Below are 24795 nucleotides of genomic sequence, written 5' to 3' on the forward strand. Positions count from 1 at the left end.
TTAAAATGTAATTATTGTATTTGCTGCAAATTTTTCAGGTACACAGATTAATAGGTGAAACTGAACCTCATAATTTACTGCACAATTTCTCGCGAATGCAGTGCTGCCCCATATGTTGTCAGAAACAACTGTTAAGCTCAGATGGAGGGGGGCATTTGGATTTGGGAACTCAGAATTCACTGGATTTTATTTGAGGGGGCAGAGGAGGCATGTTGCTTTTCCAGAGTCTATGTTCTACCAGTAACGTGGGAACCCTATTTCCAGTGACAGATGACTGATCTGAGTGGGGGGGCTGGTTTTGTGCGGGATAAATTAGGGTTTTTATTGGTTCATCTTGAGGTACATAATATATTTGTTTGCTTCCAGAATATGGAAATATGTAAATCCCAAAAAAATTAGGTTTAGTCGAAACACCCTATGGAACCACCCACCAAAATGAGGCAGATGGAAACGCTTCGTACTCCGTTTGATATCTGATCTGGTGGTATCCAACTTTTTGAGTGCTCGCAGAATTGGGTTGTCCACACTTGTGTGCTAAAAAGATGTCTAAGATTATGGGACACCACCGGAACACAGACCATTCCAAAGTGGCTGCATCTGCCTCATAAGCGTGTGGTTCCGTCCGGGATTTTGTCTGAATTGCGTTTTTTTGGGACTTTACACAGAAATCACGATTTAAGAGCTTAGCGGAGAGTGCAGGATGTGAGCCGAGCCTTATTACGATTTGTGGGAGGTAGAATGAACAAATAAACAGCACTGCAAGAAATGGATCTTTATTTTTGCATGATTAACTTTGTAGTATAAGTGATAAGACTGAATTATTCTTTGGGTCGGTGTGATTACAGCAATACTAGATTTTTATGCTTCGTTACTTTTACACACTAAAAACAATAGTTTGCAAAAATTAATTTGTTTTTCCATCGCCATATTCTGCGAGCTGTTTTTTTATTTTTTTGCCGAATGATGGACGATTTGGCTTATTCCTTTTTTTTTTTTTTTTTTTTTTTTTTACATGTGACTTGTTGATTGCTTTTTACTGACTTTTCTGCAAGTCAATATGATTTTTTGACGTTTTTTACTTATTCTTTTTTTACGGCGTTCACCAAACGGAATAAGTAACATGCCAGTTTTATAGAGCGGATCATTCCGGAGGTGGAGATACCAATTATGCACATGTTTTTTTGTTTACTTTTGTTATATCACAAGCGCTGCGTTTTGATTGGTGGCTTTTCGTGATTTTTGCGCATTTATTCATGTTTTATTTTATTTTACTTTTTTCACTTTTTTTACACTTTTTCATTATGGGCCATGTAAAATTTCTACTTTTATCACTGGTCTCATATATTGCAGTACACGTGTACAGCAGTGCATAAGAATAGTCAGTGAGTCACTGACCCAGCCTGTGAGACCCAGCTTATAGCTGTATTTCACAGGCCACCGTACCCTAGGGTTATCACATGACCTCAGTGTACCATGGTAACCCTCGGGACCAGCGATTCTCATCACGGTTGTCCAGTGGTTACTAAGGGCGTCTTGTGACCCTCTTGCAATATCTTAAATACTGCTGTCATGATTGACAACAGTATTTTAAGTGTTAGACCCCATTGCAAAACTGGCCGGGTCTGATACTGCAGGGTGTCCGCTATCATGTACAGCTGGTATCCCTACGTCAAGAAAAAATTTTTCAAGCACAAGATCTGTGATAGCCCATAGTAAACTACTTCAGTGGATTGGAGAGGAGACCCTTCTTGTGCTGATATTTGCACCACACTGGCTGTTGGGGAACAATGAGATATATACTTGATTACTCTGTGGCGCTATGCCCTGATTCTGCTGCTTCAGCTCACACTCCTTGCCTGTACACACTCACAACTTGCAGAGGATCACTGACCATGTCCCCATAATATCACCATTTAGAGCACACTGTTCTAAGAGCTGCAGGCTGCAGCCTGTATTTAGGGCTGTGCTGGCCTGATGAGCTGTGTTCTGTTTAACCCCTTAACGACCGCCGATATGCCTTTTAATGGCGGTAATTAAGGGTACTTAACCACAGCGCCGTTAATTCACGGCGCTGTGGAGAATGTGAATAGCACCCCCCAGTGTCGGATTTTCTCTGGGGTCTCTGCTGCCGGGGGTAGCCGAGACCCCAGAGAACATGAATCGGGTCGTTTTTTGCCGACCCCGCTTTTGCGATCGCCATTATTAACACTATAACGGCGACCGCAAAAAAAAAAGCCGCGATTTTACATTTAATTTCTCTTTCCTCTGATATGATCGCACATCAGAGGAGAGAGAAATAGGGTCCCCGATCCCCCCCCCCCCCCCGGTACCTCTCCGTTGTCCTCCATCCCCTCCCAGTGGTCCAGCATCCCGCCAGCGTCCTCCGATGGGCGCCGCCATCCTGAAAATGGCGGGCGCATGCGTAGTGCGCCCGCCGGGAATCTGCTGGCTCCGGCTGGCAGATTCCATTCATTATTTTGATCACTATGATAAACGATCATTGTGATTAAAATAATAAAAATAGTACATAACCCCCCCTGTTTATCACCCCCTTATATAGGCAAATGTAATGAAATAAAGAAAATATATATTTTTTTCAGTTTTCTTCTTCGTCTCATTGGGGGACACAGAGACTGTGGGTGTATGCTACTGCCGTCTGGAGACTGACAATAGGTATACAAAAAACAAGTTAGCTCCTCCTCCGCCGCATACACCCTCGCCCCGATAGCGGGTGGAGACCAGTTTTTTGCTTAGTGTCTTATGGAGGCACACACATTCTGGATCTCTCCAGACTATTTTTTCTTTTCTCTTGCTATGAAGAGGAGACGGGGCGACAGATCCTATTGAAAGGGTCCGATCTCCCCAAACCAGCAACGGGCGAGCACGCGTTGAGTATCGCCTCCGCGTATCCTTTCCCGCACCGAGGGACATCTCTGGGACTTTTCCCCAGACATCTATTTTTTTCTTTATTTTTTATTTTATGAAGATAAGACAGGGGCAACGCATCCCATTGAAAGGATCCGATTTCCCCAAACTAGCAACTGGCAACCACGTGCGAGTGTCCCTCCACGGTTCCTTTCCCGTGACGTGGGACATTATGCCAGACTTAGCCCTGTCCACCCCTTGGTATTGAAACCACGGGCTTGCACAGAGGCACAAGACTAGTCTGTGCGGCCCCCACTGCTCCACCAACGCACGACGGCGGTGCTGCATGGCGGCGGACGGTCCCTCTCCTCGCCCCTACAAGGCGAACGGAGCTAGGGTGCCTGCACCGTCCTAATCGGAAATACCTCAGGTGCTGGCTATCAGTGTCTTTTGGAGCCAGGGATAGTGGCAGCCTCGGCTGGGGCCGCTGCAGGAGGCGGCCATTCGGCTGGGGGGAGACAGTTGTCAGGATGGCTAAGGCCCGGGTAACCTTAGGTCGCATTACTCACCCCCCCTTTCAATTCCCTCCTCCCTCCTTCAATTCCCCTCCTCCCTCCTAGTACCGGTGGGTCCGGGAGTCTCAGTGGCCTCGCTGGGGCTTCAGCATCCGCGAGTGGGGGAGCCCCAGCGGACAAAACGGTGTTGGAACCAGGTCGCCGGGGTAGCGGTCCGCCAGCACCACGGATGCTCTAATTTAGCCCGCGGCTTCGGCCTGGGCCGCGGGCGGATGTTGCGCCCTTGGCGCGACGTCATATTCGGCGCCGCCCCCCATGGCCAGGGCGGGCGCCGGATAAAATTGAGGCCCGGCTGCAAAGCGGGGTAGGCCGCGATCAGGAGCGACTTGCAGCTTACCCAGGAGTGAAGCAGCAGCCAGACTGCAGAAGCTCGGGGAGAGACACGCAGGAGCGGGTAAGTGCGACCCCCGTCCCGGAGCCACACTAAGGCAGAGTTACCCTCCTCCTCCCCCCCCCTCGAACCTTAAAAGGGGATTTTTTTTTTTTTTTTTGCCTACTCCAGCAGTATGTCTGGAAAAGGAAAAACGCACACGTTCCTTTATGCCGCATGCGTTTCCTGTGGGGTTATGTTCCCACGAGCGCAGACTGTTAAGTTATGTGAAGCCTGTGACTCTGAACACGCCCAGGAGCCCTCCCCTGCAACAGAGCCCAGGGGTCTGGATCCCCCGGAATGGGCGTTATCACTCTCTCGGTCCATGGTTTCGCTCACGAAGGCGATTGAGACCCTTCAGGCCCCGGATAGGGGTAGAGACGACGGCTCGCCTGGTTGGGAGGGTTCATCCACCTCACAAGAGCCTCCGGCCTGCAGGGGCCGCACTCTCTCTAGGCAGACGCACAGGAAAAGAACCCATACTGCGTCTCCAGACCCCCTCCGGTGCTTCGGCATCCGCGAGTGCGGCGTCTCGCTCACCGTCACCATTTTCTGGGAGCGAGCAGAGTTCAGGTGATGACGTGGAGGAATCCTTGGACCTGGATACCCTGGGCTATCGGGAGACGGTAGACAGTCTTATTGAAGCTGTCAATCAGACTCTGGGTATTGAGGATGATGTCTCCCTAACCGCAGGTCATAAGGTATCCTTTAAGAAGGCCAGGAGACCACATAGAGTGTTTAGCTCTCACCCTGAGTTCGAGGACATAGTGCAGCGGCACAGAGAGCGTCCAGACAAACTTTTTTCAGGACAAAAAACGTTAGAAACGAGATATCCGTTTGCATCAGAGCTCTGTAAGAAGTGGGCGGAATCTCAGGTGGTGGATCCCCCAGTGTCACGCCTGGCCTCAAGATCCTTGTTGTCAGTACCTAGTGGTTCTTCTATTAAGGACCCCACGGATCGACTCATAGAAGGTTTAGCTCGCTCGGTGTATGAAGCATTGGGATCAGCGCTCTTTCCTTTTGCGGCAACATGGGTAGCCAAAGCCATGATGTCGTGGGCAGATTCTTTGAATAAGGTCCTACAGGATAGAGAATTGCCAACGGAAGTGGCTGAGATAGCAAGTCAGATCGCGATGGCGGGTGACTATTTGATTAATGCATCTTTGGATTCGGCTAATTGCGCGGCACTAGCGGCGGCAAATGCTATCGCCATTAGGAGAGCCTTGTGGTTAAGGCTATGGCGGGCTGACTCGATTTCTAAGAAGTCTTTGACTTCTCTGCCTTTTCAGGGGAACCGGCTATTTGGGGAGAAATTGGACAAACTCATTTCAGACGCTACAGGGGGAAAAAGCAGCTTTCTTCCACAACAGAAGATTAAGCTCCCATTTTGTCAACCTCAGGCGCGCTTTCGAGCATTTCGCACTCCCGGGTGGATGGCAGCAGCCAGTACCTCCGCCTCAGCTCGCTATAGCCAAGACAAAGAGCGTCAGGTCACGTATAAAGCCAACCCGCTGGGTAGGATGCAGGGCCGCCCGCCCAGGTCAAGAGGGGCCAGGTCCCAGAGGCCCTCAACAAAATGACTCGAGGCATCCGGTACCCGAGGACAGCAGAGTAGGCGGACGTCTGCTCAGGTTCTGCCGCATCTGGGTCGCAGTGGCGCGCGACGCATGGGTGGCAGAATTAGTGTCGTCCGGGTACAAAATAGAATTTGTCAAGGATCCGTCAAAACGATTTTTTCTTTCCCGGCTTCCCAAAACGGAATCCCGGATGGAGGCATTGCTAGGGGCCATCGAGGTGCTGCAGCGCAACGGGGTCATTGTCCCTGTACCAGAGTGCGAAAGAACCCAAGGATTTTATTCCAACCTGTTCGCGGTTCCCAAGAAGGACGGATCAGTAAGGCCGGTTCTGGACCTAAAGCTCCTGAACAGGTTCATCAGGATCAGGCATTTTCACATGGAATCTCTGCGGTCGGTCATATCGTCCATGGAGCAGGGAGAATATTTGGCCTCGAATGATGTCCAGGATGCCTACCTGCACATCCCTATTTTTCCCCCGCATCAAAGGTTCCTACGGTTTGCAATCAATGGGTGGCATTTCCAATTTGTGGCCCTACCTTTCGGGTTGGCCACGACCCCCAGGATATTCACGAAAGTGATGGCTGTCGTCATGGCCATTCTTCATTCTCAGGGCATAGTGGTTCTGCCGTACTTAGACGACCTCTTGGTAAAGCGTCCGTCTTTTCGGGCATGCGAGGAGAATGTCAGCATCACACTGGATACCCTATCTCGCCTAGGATGGTTGGTCAACGGGAAAAAGTCATCCCTTACCCCAACGCAGAGGATTCTGTTCCTAGGGATGATTTTTGACACCTCCAGAGGGTTGGTAATTCTCCCTCAGGACAAGGCTCGGGTGCTCCGGCAGGGAGTTCGAAGTCTTCAACAACCAGGCCCTCACACTATCTGGTTCGGGATGAGGGTTCTAGGAAGGATGGTGGCGGCGATGGAAGCAATTCTGTTTGCTCAATTCCATCTTCGTCCCCTGCAGCACGCTCTCTTGGCATCTTGGGACAGAAGTCCGTTCTCCCTCGATCATCAGTGCAGGTTGTCCTCTCAAGTCCGACGGGCACATCAATGGTGGACGCGCGACTCCTCTCTTCGTCAGGGGAAGCCCTTTCCCCCAGATCAATGGTTGGTGATCACAATCGATGCAAGTCTTTTCGGTTGGGGGGCAGTCTTCCGCCATCACACGGCCCAAGGAAAATGGTCGCCTCAGGAGGCTCATCTCCCTATCAACTTGTTGGAGATTCGGGCGGTGTGGTTGGCACTACAGCAGTTTCAGCACTTGCTAGCAGGACGCCCGGTCCGGATTCAATCAGACAATTCCACGGCGGTGGTGTATGTGAATCACCAGGGAGGCACGCGTAGCAGGGCAACGATGCGCGAGATAGAGCATGTACTCCGCTGGGCCGAGAGTAACCACTCGATAATCTCAGCAGTTCACATATCAGGCGTGGAGAATTGGGCAGCAGATTTCCTAAGCCGGCAGGGGGTTGCGACCGGGGAATGGTCCCTGCATCCCGAGGTCTTTCAGCAAATTTGCCAGCGGTGGGGGACTCCGGACGTGGACCTGATGGTCTCCAGGGAAAACGCCAAAGTAGGCGTGTTTGTCGCCTGGTCTCGGGACCCGCGAGCGATCGCAGTGGATGCGCTGGTCCTACCATGGAATCAGTTTCGGCTCCCATACCTGTTTCCCCCGCTGCCACTTCTCCCGAGGGTCATCAGAAAGATCAAGACAGAGGGGGTGCCGGCGATTCTGCTGGCCCCAGACTGGCCCCGCCGGGCATGTTACGCGGATCTAGAGCATCTCCTCGCAGACGTGCCTTGGCGTCTACCGGAACGACCAGACTTACTGTCTCAGGGGCCGATCTGCCACCCGAACTTAGGGGCCCTGGGTTTGACGGCATGGCCGTTGAATCTTGGATTCTGACCCAGGCGGGGTTTGGGCGTGAAGTGGTTGCTACAATGGTTAGCGCCCGGAAGCCGGCCTCGGCGAGAATCTATCATAACACTTGGAAGGTTTTCTTTCATTGGTGTCGAGAACACGGGGTTGCGCCATTATCCTTCTCGGTTCCCAACATCCTGGCGTTTCTCCAGTCAGGCGTAGACGCAGGATTGGCTCCGAGTTCCCTTAGGAGGCAGATACCGGCCTTGTCGGTCCTTTTTCAGAGAAAGATCGCTACCAATATGCAGGTCAGGACGTTCATTCAAGGGGTTTCTCATTTGGTACTCCCCTTTAGAGCACCCATAGACGCCGGGGACCTTAACCTGGTCCTGAGTGTCCTGCAGGAAGCCCCGTTTGAACCATTACAGGAAATTTCATTGTCATATCTCTCCAGGAAGGTTGTATTCTTAGTAGCCATAACTTCCATTAGGCGGGTCTCGGAGTTGGGAGCATTATCTTGTAGAGCTCCATTTCTGACTTTTTTTCAAGGATAAGGTAGTCCTTAGACCACCGCCGCCTTTTTTGCCGAAGGTCGTGTCCTCTTTCCATATTAATGAGGACATTGTCCTGCCTTCGTTTTGTCCAGCGCCAATACACAGGGTAGAAAGGGCGCTCCACACGTTGGACCTGGTAAGAGCTCTCAGGAGGTACGTGGCAAAGACAGCACCTTTTTGCCAGACGGACTCGTTGTTTGTAATTCCCGAAGGGCGCAGGAAGGGGCTCGCAGCCTCACGGTCGACCATAGCCAAATGGATTCGCCTAACTATTCAGGAGGTTTACCGTATTAGAGGCACAACGATTCCAACAGGGATAGGGGCGCACTCTACTCGGGCAGTGGGCGCCTCTTGGGCGCTTCAGCACCAGGCTTCGGCAGAGCAGGTATGCAAAGCAGCAACCTGGTCCAGCCTGCACACTTTTTGTAAGCATTACAATGTGCATACTCGGGCCTCGTCGGATGTGAGCCTGGGTAGAAAAGTTCTCCAAGCAGCAGTGGCACACCTTTAGACAGGAGGGCATGCGGCTTGGATCGGTGAGTTGTCATCCCACCCAGGGACTGCTTTAGGACGTCCCACAGTCTCTGTGTCCCCCATGAGACGAAGGAGAAACATGGATTTTTGTGAGTACTCACCGTAAAATCCTTTTCTCCGAGACGCTCATTGGGGACACAGCACCCACCCTGATAGTCAGTTGGCTCTTGTTTATTTGATTAGTATAATTCCTTGTTTAAGGTAGGGTAGTCCTTTTTCAGACATATCATTTTCTGCATTAAGGCTAATTTATTGTTATGTTCTCCTACTGCTTTTGCACTAAACTGGTTTCCGCCCGCTATCGGGGCGAGGGTGTATGCGGAGGAGGAGCTAACTTGTTTTTTGTATACCTAGTGTCAGCCTCCAGACGGCAGTAGCATATACCCACAGTCTCTGTGTCCACCAATGAGCGTCTCGGAGAAAAGGATTTTACGGTGAGTACTCACAAAAATCCATGTTCCCGTTAGGGCTAGGGTTAGGGTTGGGCTAGGGTTAGGGTTGGGCTAGGGTTAGGGTTGGGCTAGAGTTAGGGCTAGGGTTAGAATTAGGGTTAGGGCAAACTAGGATTAGGGTTAGGATTAGGGTTAGGGGTGTGTTGGGGTTAGGGTTGGAGCAAGAATTGAGGGGTTTCCACTATTTACCAGCTTTGGGGTCTAAAAATTGGGGTCTAAAAAATCACTTTTGTGGAAATAAAGACTTTTTATTTTCACGGCTCTGCGTTTATAAACTTCTGTGAAGCGCTTCGGGGTTCAAAGTGCTCACCACACATCTAGATAAGTTCCTTAATGGGTCTAGTTTCCAAAATGGGGTCACTTGTTGGGGGTTTCTACTGTTTAGGCCCATCAGGGACTCTGCAAACGCAACATGATGCCCGCAGACCATTCCATCAAAGTCTGCATTCCAAAATGGCACTCCTTCCCTTCCAAGCTTTCCCATGCGCCCAAACAGTGTTTCCCCCCCACATATGGGGTATCAGCGTACTCAGGACAAATCACACAGTAACTGTGGGGGTATGATTTATCCTGTTACCCTTGTAAAAATAAAAAATTTGGGGGCGAAAAGATCATTTTTGTGGAAAAAAATGGATTTCTTATTTTCATGGCTCTACGTTAAAATCTTCTGTGAAGCACTTGGAGGTTCAAAGTGCTCACCACACATCTAGATAAGTTACTTTCACACATCAGGTTTTCGGCGTCAGGCGCGATCCGGCGTCGTGCCGGAACGCCGGATCCGGCAAATGTTTAGTAAAACCGGATGTGACGGATCCGGTTTTCTGCCGGATCCGTCTTTTTCTTGACAGACAAAACCGGATCCGTCTCATCCGGTTCATCCGTTTTTCTATCCGTTTTTCGACGGATTACGCCGGATCCGGTTTTTAAAATTGACCCTTGTGGCCTTCCGAACGGGATTGGCTACTGGAAAACTATATATAGCATGTTCCTACAGCCCTTCTTTGACAGGTTGTAGAGGAGAAAGTGCAGGTTGGAGAGAAGAGCAAGTTACTGGCGAAGATGGATGTTGTCATTGGAAATATTTTGAAGAATTTGGCGGATTTTACAGCGGAGGCGAATCGTTTGAGGGTGATTGTTCTGGAGAAGGAGAGAGCGAGACAGCAGCGCATCAGGCATCGTAGACGACGTTTTTGGATCCACCCCATCACAGCCAAGAGAATGACGCGTGGGGTCTATTCTACACTATGCATGGACCTTCGACGAAACCCGGATAAATTTTTTGGATATGTTAGGATGAAAATGGAGAATTTTGATTACTTGGTGGAGCGCATTGCACACCTCATAAGAAAAGCGGACACCTATTGCCGCTTCTCCGTTTCACCCGCAGAGCGTCTGATGGTGACTTTAAGGTAAGCCACATTTATTGGATATGATCGCATCAGAGCACACTTTCACTGCAATCTTGTTGGTGGTAATTTGTATCTCCAAGTGTTAGGTCAGTTTTGGTATGTAATGCTGTGATTTAAAACTAATTTATTGTTTGTTAATTCCCCACAGATTTCTTGCAACTGGAGAATCCCTTGCGTCACTGCATTTCCAGTACAGACTCGGGATTTCCACCATATCTGGAATTGTGAAGTACACATGCCGTGCACTGTGGGACTCCTTAGCTGAAGAGTTTTTACCAGAGCCCACAACAGAGAGGTGGATTGAAATTGCTGACAAGTTTCAACAGATATGTCAGTTTCCAAACTGCTTGGGCGCTGTGGACGGGAAACATATCCGCATTGTCAAGCCAGCTGGATCTGGATCGGAATATTTCAATTACAAGAAATATTTTTCAATTGTCCTCATGGCCATCGCTGACGCGGAATACAAATTTATTGCGGTTGATATTGGGGCCTATGGCCGCTCCAATGACTCTCAAGTTTTCAAACTGTCTGCCATGGGGCGTAAACTGTATGGAAACACCTTCCAGTTCCCACCACCTAGACCGCTGCCGCAAACATCTGGTCCACCTATGCCATTTGTCTGTGTAGGGGATGAAGCCTTCCAGCTGTCAGAACACCTTTTGAAACCGTACTCTAGCAGAGGATTGACAAGACCAAAACGCATTTTTAATTACCGCCTCACAAGAGCAAGAAGAATGGTTGAATGTACCTTTGGTATTCTGACAGCCAAATGGCGGGTCCTATTGACTGCGATCAACCTCAAGACAGAAACTGTGGACGAGGTGATCAAAGCGTGCGTGGTACTCCACAATTTTGTTATATGCAAGGAACCCATTTCCATTGAGGACACCTGAAGAAACCACCTTGCAAGATTACCATGACATTACTAGAAGTTCTGTGACGGTTTCAGTAATGAGGGACAATTTTGCACTATACTTTGTCACCTCAAGGCAGAGTACACTGGCAGGATGACAGAGTGTGAAAGATTTGTGCCCTAACCAAACTTGTGTACCTTCTGTACCAACAGTATATACCTTTGCCAACCAAAGTTGGCTATCTTGTCATGGTCTCTATTTTTAGCTTTAGGCCACAGGTGTGTACCTGGTTGTGTTTTATGCAAAGTATTTCACCTTTTAACAAAAGTTGTGTACATTGTTAGGAAATCACCAACAATAAACACAACTTTTTAGGTGAAATACTTTGCTTCAAACACAACCAGGAACACAACTGTGGCAAAAAGCTAAAATTTACCCACAGTTATATACCTAGTTTTGAATACCATTTCACCTTTTAAATACCCTGTATTTACCTTTTTCGCCGCAGAAAGAAATGACAGACAACCAGTGTAAAATAATTTAACTTTTATTGAAAAATGTTTTTTTTCGTAAACTTTTTTAAAATTTTAATAAACATGTTTGCGAGCTCAACGATCACTGGGTTTTGGCCGTTGCAGCTGAAAAGAGGAAATCGGAAAACCAGGGGAAGAGTCTTGAGGAGATCATTTGCATATTCCCAGTGCCTTCTGGGATAAGTGAAGAGTCTCCGCGAGCTCAACGATCACTGGGTTTTGGCCGTTGCAGCTGAAAAGAGGAAATCGGAAAACCAGGGGAAGAGTCTTGAGGAGATCATTTGCATATTCCCAGTGCCTTCTGGGATAAGTGAAGAGTCTCCGCGAGCTCAACGATCACTGGGTTTTGGCCGTTGCAGCTGAAAAGAGGAAATCGGAATTTGGGCTCATCTTTCATCGTTTTTAAGAAATCTCAAGATGGAAGAGGCCAGGAGCCATTTGGTGAGCTGCATTTCTTGCTACATGTTCACAGACTTACCAGTGGAAAAGCCAAACTTCACATGCCACAAATGCAAGCTTGTGTCCCTGTTGGAGGAAAAGTTGCAAAATCTCGAAGAGAGGTTAGCTACGTTGAAGATCATTAAGGAAGGTGAAGAGTTCTTGGACAGAGCAGAATTATCTCTTCATGTTACAGAAAGAGAAGAAATTCGAAGTGCACCTGAAGAAACAGAGGAATGGAGACATGTGACCCAGAGAAGCAGGAGGATCAGGAGGCAGTCAGCACCCATACTGCTCAGAAACCAGTACCAGGCTCTCACGCAGGAAAACAATGAAGAAATACATCAGGATAAGACTTTGCCAACAAGCAGCAACCTTGTACGCCTTCAGAGTCCTCCTGGATGGAGAAAGAAAAATGTTGTGAAGAAGAAACGGAGAGTGGTGGTCATGGGGGATTCCCTGTTGAGAGGAACTGAGGCCGCTATCTGCAGACCGGATATAACTTCAAGAGAAATGTGTTGTCTTCCAGGTGCAAAAATTAAAGATGTGTCTGACAGGATATCAGGACTCTTCAGACCTACAGATGACTACCCATTCCTGCTACTACATGTGGGGACAAATGACACTGCAAGAAACGACCTGGAAACCATCTGCAGAGACTTTGAAGACTTAGGCAAGAAAGTGAAAGAACTGGGAGCGCAGGTGGTCTTCTCTTCCATCCTCCCAGTGGATGGCCATGGAACAAGGAGGTGGAATAAGATTCTGCAGGTGAACAACTGGCTACGTCGATGGTGCCGTCAGCAACGATTTGGATTTCTGGATCACGGAGTGAACTACTTATACGATGGACTACTTGCTAGAGATGGGGTGCACCTTACGAAGACTGGTAAGCATGTATTTGGAAGTCGCCTTGCTACACTTGTAAGGAGAGCTTTAAACTAGAACAACATGGGAAGGGAAGCAAAAGACCAGAAAAAGCCATACACCTGACAAATGCTATTGAGAACTCTGCTATTAGAAGTGGAAAGGAAGAACAAAGACGAAAGAATCCAATTAATAAAAATATTGGAGAAAGAGAAACCAATCACAAACTAAAATGTTTCTATACTAATGCACAAAGCATGGGCAACAAACAAGGAGAATTGGAACTACTAACACAGGAAAAGAAATATGATGTCATTGGAATCACTGAAACTTGGTGGGACAATACACATGATTGGAATACAAAACTAGAAGGATACAACTTATTTGCAAGAAACAGACTTGATAAACGAGGAGGGGGTGTCGCATTGTATGTTAGAAACGCGTATATCTGCACAGAGATTGAAGCTTCAGAGACTGGGAGTTCTGTGGAAACTGTTTGGGTAAGAATACAAGGACAGAACAATGGAAAGGACACCATTGTAGGCATTTACTACAGGCCGCCTGTGCAAGCTGAAGCTATGGATGAACTCTTTATGCATCAAATGGCCAAGTTCTCCAAAAAATATGACATAGTTGTCATGGGAGATTTCAACTATCCAGACATTTGTTGGGAATCTCTCTCAGGCAAAACTAACAGGTCAAGGAAATTCTTATCCTCTCTTGCTGACAACTTTATCTTCCAAAAGGTAAGGGAGAAAACAAGGGGAACTGCTACCTTGGATCTAATCCTTATAAACAGGGAGGAAATGGTTGAGGAGGTAAAAGTGGCTGGGACCCTAGGAGGTAGCGACCATGCTATTTTAGAATTTTGGATAACTAGAGGCGGAAGACCTGTGAAGACTCAGACGTCAAGGTTAGATTTCAGAAAGGCAGATTTTAAGGGATTCAGAAAGAGAATTGGAGGGATCCAATGGCTGGATATCCTTAAAGACAAAAATGTCCAGGAAGGATGGGAAATCTTGAAAAATGAAATTCTCAAAGCACAGTTGTTAACAATTCCGAAAAGAGGGAAGAATAGGAAGCAGTTAAGGAAACCAGGATGGATGAACACAGAACTTAAGCACATGCTAAAAAGGAAGAAAAAAATGTTTATAAAATGGAAAGAGGGAGGCATATCTAAAGAAGAATATAATGCTGTCTGCAGAACCTGCAGGGCACAAATCAGATTAGCTAAAGCTGAAAATGAATTGAGGCTTGCAAGAGATGTCAAAAGCAATAATAAAGGATTTTGGGGATATGTCAAAAGTAAAAGAAAAGTCAAAGATGCTATAGGATTTTTACAGGATGAAAATGATGAAATGGTAAGACAGGATGTTGAGAAGGCTGAACTTTTAAATTCCTATTTTGCATCTGTTTTCTCTCAGAAAGGAAATGTAACATCAACTGTTATTCACTGTCCTATTAAGGGAATAGAAGAATCCAGGATATCTATAAACAGAAAGATAGTGAGGAAACACTTAGCTAGCCTAAATGAATTCAAGTCTCCAGGTCCAGATGAATTACACCCCAGAGTACTGAAGGAGATAGCAGAAGAAATTTTTGAACCCCTCTCTATAATCTTTGAAAATTCTTGGAGAACAGGAGAAGTGCCAGAAGACTGGAGAAGAGCAAATGTTGTTCCTATCTTCAAAAAGGGGAAGAAGGTGGACCCAGGTAACTATAGGCCGGTGAGTCTGACTTCTATACCAGGAAAGATCTTTGAACAAATTATTAAACAACATGTATGTCAATACCTGGATAAGAATGAAGTGATTAAACAGAGTCAGCATGGGTTTGTAACTAATAAGTCATGTCAGACTAACTTAATTTCCTTCTATGACGGTATCACTGATTGGGTGGATCAAGGAAATGCTGTAGATATAGTATATCTTGACTTCAGCAAAGCATTTGACAAAGTCTCTCATACAATCCTTATTGAAAAAATGATTAAGTATGGAATGGACAAGGCAACTGTTAGGTGGATTCATAACTGGCTTAGTGATCGGACCCAAAGAGTGGTCGTAAATGGCTGCACATCCAGTTGGAAGAATGTCTCAAGTGGGGTACCACAGGGCTCTGTCCTGGGCCCTGTATTGTTCAACATCTTTATCAACGATTTAGATGAAGGAATTGAGGGTAAACTGATTAAATTTGCTGATGACACAAAGCTAGGAGGGATAGCTAATACTAGAAAAGAGAGAGAGAGGATTCAAAAAGATTTAAATAAACTGGAGAAGTGGGCAGCAACTAACAGAATGGTTTTTAACAGGGAGAAATGCAAAGTACTACATCTGGGCAATAAAAATGGAAAAAGCATATATAGAATGGGAGGAATAGGGCTAAGTGACAGCACATGTGAAAAAGACTTGGGTATACTAATAGATCACAGACTGAATATGAGTCAACAGTGTGATGCAGCAGCAAAAAAGGCAAATGCAATTCTAGGATGTATTAACAGAAGCATACAGTCTAGATCACGTGAAGTCATTATTTCCCTCTACTCCTCTTTGGTCAGACCTCATCTGGAATATTGTGTCCAGTTTTGGGCACCACATTTTAAAAAAGACATCAACAAACTGGAGCAAGTTCAGAAAAGAGCGACCAGAATGGTGACCGGTCTGCAAACCCTGTCTTATGAGGAAAGGTTGCAGGATTTGGGAATGTTTAGTTTGCAAAAGAGAAGACTGAGAGGAGACTTAATAGCTGTCTACAAATATCTAAAGGGCTGTCACATTGTAGAAGGATCAACTTTATTCTCATTTGCACAAGGAAAGACTAGAAGCAATGGGATGAAACTGAATGGGAGGAGACACAGATTAGATATTAGAAAAAACTTTTTGACAGTTAGAGTGATCAATGAGTGGAACAGGCTGCCACGAGAAGTGGTGAGTTCTCCTTCAATGGAAGTCTTCAAACAGAGGCTGGACAGACATATGACTGGGATGATTTAGCGAATCCTGCTTTGAGCAGGGGGTTGGACCAGATGGCCCAGGAGGTCCCTTCCAACTCTATGATTCTGTGATTCTGTGATTCTGTGAAAAATTTGAAACTATAAAACTGAAACCATAAAACTGGTCATTTTTATTTAAATACACACATTATAATTCTGTGTAGTGTGTGGTGGAAATACTGCTGTAGGGGCTGCGGGACACTTCGACACTGGGAGTGTGGAGAGAGGACTGGGATCGTGGTGGGGAAGGAACAGTTAGAGGTGAAGGTGTGGAAAAAACTACAGAATGGGTGGACATGTGGGAAGCAGAAGAGGTGGTGGGTGGTGGAGTGGAGGGTTGGGCAGGGACTGTAGGAGCAGATGATGTTGATGGCAAGTTGTATGGGGAAGGAGTTTGGTACGGGGCAGGTTGCTGGAAGTGGGGAGATGTCTGGTACGGGGCAGGTTGCTGGAAGTGGGGAGATGTCTGGTACGGGGCAGGTTGCTGGAAGTGGGGAGATGTCTGGTACGGGGCAGGTTGCTGGAAGTGGGGAGATGTCTGGTACTGGGGAGGTTGCTGGTACTGGGGAGTTTGCAGGTACTGTGGAGGTTGCTGGTACTGGGGAGGTGGCTGGTGCTGGGGAGGTGGCTGGTGCTGGGGAGGTGGCTGGTGCTGGGGAGGTGGCTGGTGCTGGGGAGGTGGATGGTATGTAATAGGAGGGGGAGGATGGAAAGTGGCTGGAGGTGGATGGTATGTAATAGGAGGGGGAGGATGGAAAGTGGCTGGAGGGGGTGTAGATGTAATAGGAGGGGGAGGATGGAAAGTGGCTGGAGGGGGTGCAGGTGGAGGAACTACTGTGGTGGGAGGAGGAGGAGGTTGGGAGGTAACTTGCTGGAGAGCAGCGTGGCATGAATGCATTACATGCATCTGCTGGGCAGGAGAGAGCGTTTCCATGCGCTCCACAACAGACCTGAAAAAGGTGTGGTTTGGCGAAGATCTAGCTTCTGAATGCATGGTTTGCAGAAGTGTCTTCACCTCCAGAATGCTGGAGTTGATCTGCTGATAGCCTGCGGAGATTTGCTCTGACAAGACTTTTAGACAGTTCTGGAAAGATGCATTCAGATGCAAGAACTCTGGCGCATAAGTCTTTTCCTGACCCCTCTGCCGCTGCCGCCCAGTACCCGCAGGTGTACTAGAGGTGGCAGGGGCAGAAGGGTGGGGTAAAGGGAAAGCGATCTCCTCACCAGCAGCTTCATGTAATGTAGGCGGCCACGATGCTCCTGTGCTGGTGGATGGGACAGATGGGTCGAATGTGTTGGAAGGCTGGGAAGGTGCAGATGTACCGGGGCGGTCGAAGTGTCCCTCGGTGCCGGTCTCCTCAGGGATCGCCTCAGAAGGGTCCAATCGTGCCGGCTCCCGAGTGCTGCTCACCGTGCTGTGGAATAAAGAGGAAAAAAAAACAATTAAAATACTGACATGGTATGGCCCTGGCTGAAAAAAAATTTACATCTAACATTTTTTTTCACATGTGGTGTGTAATATTTACCTTCTGGTGACCATTGTTTCCCGGAGGAACGACAGGGCTTCTGCGTACTTGTACTTGCTCCTGCGTCCTCCAGATCCACTCGGGGCCCGCATCTCTTTATTGAACTCCTTCTTGAAACGATCTCTCACAGACCGCCACCGATTCACAATTCTCTTCCCTGAAACGAGAAAGGAGTGGTTAGTATACAACATCAGTGTTTCCCAAACTCCAGTCCTCATGGTCCCCAGGGGTCATGTTTTCAGGATTTCCATAGTAAATAGAAATCCTGAACACATGATCCGTGGGGACCACGAGGACTGGAGTTCGGGAAACACTGGTTTAAATCAAGCAACCGGTACTGTATATACTTACGCTCTGTAATCTGGGCCCGAACATCGAGGTCCTCCCAGCGGCCCACAAGGAGCGAACAGATTTCCTCCCAGAGTCGTCGGGTAACGATCAGGTCAGCGTGGCGGCGGTCAGCCATATTCCAGAGTGGCTCCCTTTCTCTGACGAGATCGATGAGGCGGTCCACATCAATCCCTCCATCCTCAACGTCAGAGTCGGGAGCACGCTGTGAAGGCTGTTAAAGAAAAAGACAAAAATAACATAATTAGCCTCCACAAAAGAAATGAAATAAAAAGTGCAAAAAAACAAAGCAAAAATATTTATACTTACACGCTGGTGACCGCCGCGTTGCTGTCGCCGACGACCCTGGGAGGCACTGCGAGCACCTCTTGGCCAAGCACCAGATTGGGAAGACTAGAGAAGAAAACAAAAAAAGTTATGTCTTTGGATGTAGGCATTTGTTTGCTGTGTGTGGTCTGCAGAACATTGTTTTCTATGTGTTGTGTGTAGTGTGATGTTGTGTTTCTGCGTTTGATGCAAAAAACTTACCAATTGTGAGCCCACTCCAGGTGTCTGTCCACCCCTTCCTTCTTCTTCTGGGAGCTCCTCTTCATCTTGTGATTCCTGTTTTGAAATAAAAGGCCATGAATAGACATATATTACAGAGAAGATGGATTTTGGAAATAAAAACTTACCGTCAAACGCTGACGATGCGAGGGAGGGCTCCCAGAAGATGATGTGCTGTCTTCCTGGTGGCCACACTCCATGCCTGTGGGTGGTGTTCCAGCTGCTGCCATTGCTGCTGCTGCTGCTGCTGCATCTATTGGGCGGCTGTTGAATAAAGAGAAACAAAGGGCCAATGAATATCTTGATATTCAATAGCCCTAGTTTGGAGGAATGGGTGATTTGATAATTACCGTCTCTCATCTGCTGCTGGACTCCCCTCCCGTTGTTCAGCATGCTGCTCCAATTGGGGTGGTGCTGATGGTGCTGCTGCAGATGTCTCCTGCCTTCTCCTGCGCCTGGTTGCTGTCTTGGGTGGCATGTTTGGTGTGGCTGTGGGTCCCACTGTCTTGCTTTTATATGTCTTGTGGGCAGAGCTACTGAGCATGCTCAGACCTAAAAACCGGATCCGGCCGCCGGATCATGCTTTCGCCGGATCCGGCGCATTGCGGCGCTCATAGGCTTTCATTGTGTGAAAAAGCCGGACGCGCCGGATCCGGCGTGTCCGGCTTTTTCGCCGGAGACAAAAAACGTTACAGTAGACGTTTTTTCCAGACGCCGGATCGCGACACATTGCGACACATTGCCGGATCCGGCGAAAACCGGATGAAACGCATGGCCATCCGGCGCGATCCGGCGCAAATGCAAGTCAATGGGGGGGAAACCGGATCCGGCATTGCATTTCGCCGGATCCGGTTTCTGTCAAAAGCGCCGGATCGCGCCTGATGGCGAAAACCTGATGTGTGAAAGAGGCCTTAATGGGTCTAGTTTCCAAAGTGTGGTCACTTGTTGGAGTTTTCCACTGTTTAGTCACATTAAGGGCTCTCCGAATGCAACATGGCGTCCGATCTCAATTCCAGCCAATTCTGCGTTGAAAAAGTCAAACGGCTCTCCATCCCTTGCGAGCTCTGCCGTGTGCTGAAAAAGTGGTTTACCCCCACATATGGGGTATCGGCGTACTCAGTAGAAATTATACAACAAATTTTGTGGTTGATTTTCTCTTTTAACACTTGTGAAATTAAAAAAAATTGGTTCTGAAGTAAATTTTTTGCAAAAAAAGTAAAATGTTAATTTTTTCCTTCCACATTGCTTTAGTTCCTGTGAAGCACTTAAAGGGTTAATAAACTTCTTGAATGTGGTTTTGAGCACCTTGAGGGGTCTAGTTTTTAGAATGGTGCCACTTTTGTGTATTTTCTGTCATGTACACCCCTGAAAATGACTTTAAATATGATGTGGTCCCTAAAAAGAAATGGCTTTGTAAATTTTGTTGTAAAAATGAGAAATCGCTGGTCAACTTTTAACCCTTATAACTTCCTAACAAAAAAAAATTTTGCTTCCAAAATTGTGCTGATGTAAAGTAGACATGTGGAAAATGTTATTTATTAAGAAATTTGTGTGACACATCTCTCTTATTTAAGGGCATAAAAATTTAAAGTTTTAAAATTGCAAAATTTTAAAAATTTTCGCCATATTTACGTTTTTTTCATAAATAAACACAAGACTTATCGAAGAAATTTTACCACTAACATGAAGTACAATATGTCACGAAAAAACAGTCTCAGAATCAGCAGGATCCATTAAAGCGTTCCAGAGTTATAACCTCATAAAGGGACAGTGGTCAGAATTGTAAAAATTGTCCTGGTCATTAAGCTGCAAACTTGCTCTGTCGCTAAGGGGTTAAAACACAACAGAAAATCTTTGTACTGTGCTTTGAATGGACTTTATCAGGAAGTAAGGAGCTGAGTAGTTATAACAGCAAGTATATTTCTGACCTTAAGACTCATGTTCCCTGGTCACTTTTACCACCCATTGATCACCATAATTCTTGATGAGATATGAAAACATATTAAAATATTATCATTCTTCTTTTTCCTGGTTTGTTTCACAGGTACACAAGAGAAGCTTACCTAGATCTGGTACAAAATATTCGAGAGCACATCCCAGGTATGTTATAATTTCTTCTTGTTATTTCAAGTCTTCCTTGTAATCAATTTACTCCAACCTCAGAGATTATATTATACTGGAATAGTTGCCTGAATTTCAGAAGTTCAGAAGCATTTATTCAGACTGGCCTACCGCCTCAACACATTAACCTAATCTATCCCTGTGAGGCACAGTCAAAAGTTTTGCCATAACCAGGTTCCCCGCATCATGTTCCCACATGCTTTATGCATCCATTAACCCTCTGTGTCTGTACTGTTACACACTTAACATTATGGCTGGTCCGAACAATCAGGGCAACTGTTACCACCCACCTTTCGTGTCTACCTCTTTCTTCATAGACTGTAAGCTTGCGAGCAGGGCCCTCATTCCTCTTGGTATTTGTTATAATCTATGTGATTATTGTTATGCTGTAATGTCTATTGTCTGTACAAATCCCCTCTGAAATGTAAAGTGCTGCGGAACATGTCGGCGCTACAGAAATGAAATTTATTATATATGTATATATATATATATATATATATTATAAGTTCCTCCATATGTGAACACTTTCCAAGTGCCCGCTTTAAAGATAACCTGTCATGTCAAAAACATTGTCAATTTGCAGTTTAAGACTCTGATTCTAGAGACATGTACTCGCCCAACCTAGGCCTAGTGATGGCTTCCCACCACTACAGCAGTGACTTAATAAAGTTGTGGTGCTTTAAAGAAGGGGAAGAAAAATGATTACATAATTAACAAAAGTGCGGTATCCACTTCCAGAAAAGTGGGCCCGAAACCGTGTAAAATTCCCAAAATAACAAATTCAGCAGGTCCTTACCGTAATTGGGACCAGCATCTTCTCCCCATCACTGCTCTGGTTCTGTGTGTTTTATATGCAGTGAGGACTTCACTTCAAGCGTGCGTATCACTACTCAGGCCAGGCGTTGAGCATGCTGTCAACTTTGACGCAGCTGCTAAGCTCAGTGACTGGCAAGAATGATAAAGTATGCTGTTTACTTGACATCGCCACTGCATCCAAAACACACAGGTCTGGAGCAGCGGCACGGAATTGGTGCTGGACCCAGAATGGGTGAGGACCTACTGAATTTGATATTTTAAGTGTTTTATGTAGTGTGGGGTCTACTTTCCTGAAAGTGGATATTTCCTTAAATGAAGTTATCATTTCTCTATCGCTTCATTGGGGGACACAGGCTTGTGCTGCTGCCAGTAGGGAGCTAACACTCGCAGCCAAAAAAAAAAAGATTAGCTCCTCCTCAGCAGTGTACACCCATCAACTGGCACGAAGCTAATCAGTTTTAGCTTAGTGTCAGTAGGAGGCAGGCATGGGTCTTCCCCAGACCCATATCTATCTTTTTAGGTTTTGTTGTTTTCTTTTAATGTTGTTCCCTTTTTCCTGCAGATTCTACTGGAAGGAAACAGAGTGTACAGTGCTGTGCAAATTAATTAGGACAAATAATTTTTTTAAGTAAAATCGTAAGTTGGTTACCAGTCTGTGATTCAAACCAGTTTTAACTGCTTTGAACAGGTGTGAGTGCCTGTTCAAAGCAGTTAAAACTGGTTTGAATCACTGACTGGTAACCAACTTACGATAAAATGCTTTGTCCCAATTAATTTGCACAGCACTGTAATATATCGCCCTGTCACCCCACATAGAGACAACAAACACAGAATTAATTATGTCACGCTGTATACTCACCAGTCTATTTGTCAGGAAATTAACCCCTAACACATGAGTGTTCAGGTGACTAGGACAGTGGTCCTTACCCTCCCCCCCCCCCCCCCTTCCCCGGAACGCTCACATCTCAGAACTAGACAGTGCCTGGGTAGAAGACTGTCCACTATCCCAGGAGTCCCTAATGGAGGCTCTTGGCAGACGTCTGCAATCTTGTTCATCCTCAAGTAGCCAGAGTCATCTTCAGTGATGTTGAGGTACCCCACTTCCTATCACAGGTACCCTGGGCAGTGGTAGCACTGGGCTCCTTCTTACCTCCCCGGCAACAGTCGCACCACTCCACGCCAATTTCCACCCTCTCCCACTCCCTTTCTACTTTAGGTCCCGGCCTAGTCGCTCTGGACGGCTACACCCCTTTTCCTTCTCTAATCAGCAGCGCACTGTCTCTCTTTGTGCGCCTTTCTCTGCTCCGCCTTCTTTTTCTCCCATTCTCTGCCCTCCACCCAACGTCTTTACACGAGAAAACTCATGGCTTTCCCCCTCCGGACGCCATTTTATCTCTGCGGATCTCTCGGTAAGGTTTCTCTCCTGCAGGGCTACCCGCAGCTCGTCACTCAAGATTCCTCTGGGAAACAGGGACCCTACAGTGCACACAGCTGGGCTCCAGCAGACCACAATCCTCACCCTCTAGACTGAGTTAGCTCTGTCTTAGCTGGTGTGGCGCTCTCCCCCTCAGCAGCATCACCTCCTGGCTTCTCACTGTCCTCATGGCTAACTCAAAAGGAGAGCGCTCTAATCTTTATGCCTCTGCCTCCCCTTCTCCTGCATTTTGCCCACTCTTCCTTTAAGGGCAAATTTCCTTCTGGTCAACCACTCCCCTCTGCCATGAATGCAGCCATCCCTCCATGCATACCACCCGGGAGCCTTCCACCACCCATGAGGAGACCATGCCCTCTTCCCCAGTTTGGGCCATATATCTTTCTCAGTCCATCACTGACCTATCCAAGTTCTCACAGACTCTGGCCTCCATCCTAGATCCACACCAAATCATCCCCTCCATGTTAGCTTTGATATAGAGTCACGGCACACGTTGATTTTCTCAAAGTGAAATATTTTTATTTGACGGTGAGGAAGCGACAGCTGACGTTTCGGCCTGACAATGGCCTTTATCACATAGTCGCCCTTTCGAGAAGAGAGTTTGTGGTCACCGGGTAAATAGTGTCACTGCTAGGCATCCCCCACTGCGCCACCTATGATCCTCGGGCTCACTTCCTCAAATTTTGGCTTCTCAGGGACCAGGACCACTGGCCACAGAGGATAATCTACAAATTTTAGAGATATTGCCTAGAAGTGACACTATTTACCCGGTGACCACAATCTCTCTTCTCGAAAGGGCGACTATGTGATAAAGGCCATTGTCAGGCCGAAACGTCAGCTGTCGCTTCCTCACCGTCAAAAATAAAAATATTTCACTTTGAGCAAAATCAACGTGTGCAGTGACTCTATATCAAATCTATACTTATGGGACCATTAGTTCCTTCTCACTAGCACCGTATACTCAAATCATTTAGTCGAGTGCTAACCATCTCTACTATCTATCCCCTCCATGTTGACCACTCCAGTTGATCCCCAGGGGGACTCGGACCTTTCTCCCATTCCACACCGGGTCAGTAGACCACACAAAATATCCCAGAAGGGGATTTGTTCCAGCGTCTCTAGATCCTTTTCTGCACCATGTCCTTCCAGGCTGGCCTCTACTTCTCGCTCCCTCTACCCGAAACCACAAGCAAATCCTGGCTCTGAGTCTGATTCGGACGTAGATTCTGACCAAGCATCTAAATTGAAAGACATGGTTGACAGCCTGATCCTGGCTGTCAACCAAACCCTGAATGTCTAGGTCATGGATTCTGCGCTATTGGAACTGTCAGTCTCCTTTAAGCGGATTAAGTGAGTACTTGCCAACCATAAGAAATGTGAGGGCGTCCTAGCAAGGAAGTGGAAACATCCAGACAAGCAGTGCCAGAGTAGAAAGTGCCAAGACGTTCTTTACCCCTTCCCCTCCACTCTCGTCAAAAGTTGGACAGAATCCCCAGCTGTGGATCCACCGCTCTCAAGAATATCCACCAAAACTGTCCTCCCTCTGTCAGATGGGGCTTCTTTCGAAGAACCCAATGATAGACACATCGAATCCCTGGTGAAGTTAGCCTTTGAGTCAGCAGGCTCAGCCTTGTGCCCTTCCTTTGCCGCCACATGGGTGTCAAAATGTGTGTCGGCCTGGGCTAAAAAATTCCGTCACCTTATCCTTGCGTGGGTTCTTTCCAACGATCTGGCTGACCAAATCGCCCAGGTCCGTTAAATACTTTCTTTCAGCATCCCTGGACACCGTATCCTGTTCCACTCAGACTTCCAGCAACCTGGTTGCCATTCGTAGGGTCATTTGGCTCAAGGCTTGGCATGTAGATTTAGCGTCCAAGAAGTTCTTCACCAATCTACTCTTTCAATGTTCCCGCTTGTTTGGTTCCAGATTGGATCAAATCATAATGGAGGTCACTGGGGGAAAGAGCTCGCTGCTCTCACAACCCAGGCCAAGACTATCTCCTATCAGACGAAGAACAGTAATTTTTCTCCAATTTTCCTCAAGGGAAGGCTTCACAAGCATCACAGGAAAGAAAGTGAGTCTTTCAAACCAGGTCCTTCCTAGAGACCGTGCACTACCCATAGC

General features: G+C 47.0%; 1 protein-coding gene across 1 annotated transcript in view; it reads left to right on the forward strand.

Annotated features, from left to right (window-relative positions):
- The window catches only part of CDK5RAP1 (CDK5RAP1 mitochondrial tRNA methylthiotransferase), a 127028-nt gene that overhangs the window by 51758 nt on the left and 50475 nt on the right, over positions 1-24795 (forward strand). Inside the window, exon 10 of the mRNA XM_073555256.1 lies at positions 20346-20401. Coding sequence (XP_073411357.1) covers positions 20346-20401 — 56 coding nt within the window. The remainder of the gene's footprint in view (positions 1-20345; positions 20402-24795) is intronic.

The sequence above is a fragment of the Dendrobates tinctorius genome, unplaced genomic scaffold, assembly GCF_039654945.1.
Source record: "Dendrobates tinctorius isolate UK_male_01 unplaced genomic scaffold, ASM3965494v1 ptg000223l, whole genome shotgun sequence".
Classification (NCBI taxonomy): domain Eukaryota; kingdom Metazoa; phylum Chordata; class Amphibia; order Anura; family Dendrobatidae; genus Dendrobates; species Dendrobates tinctorius.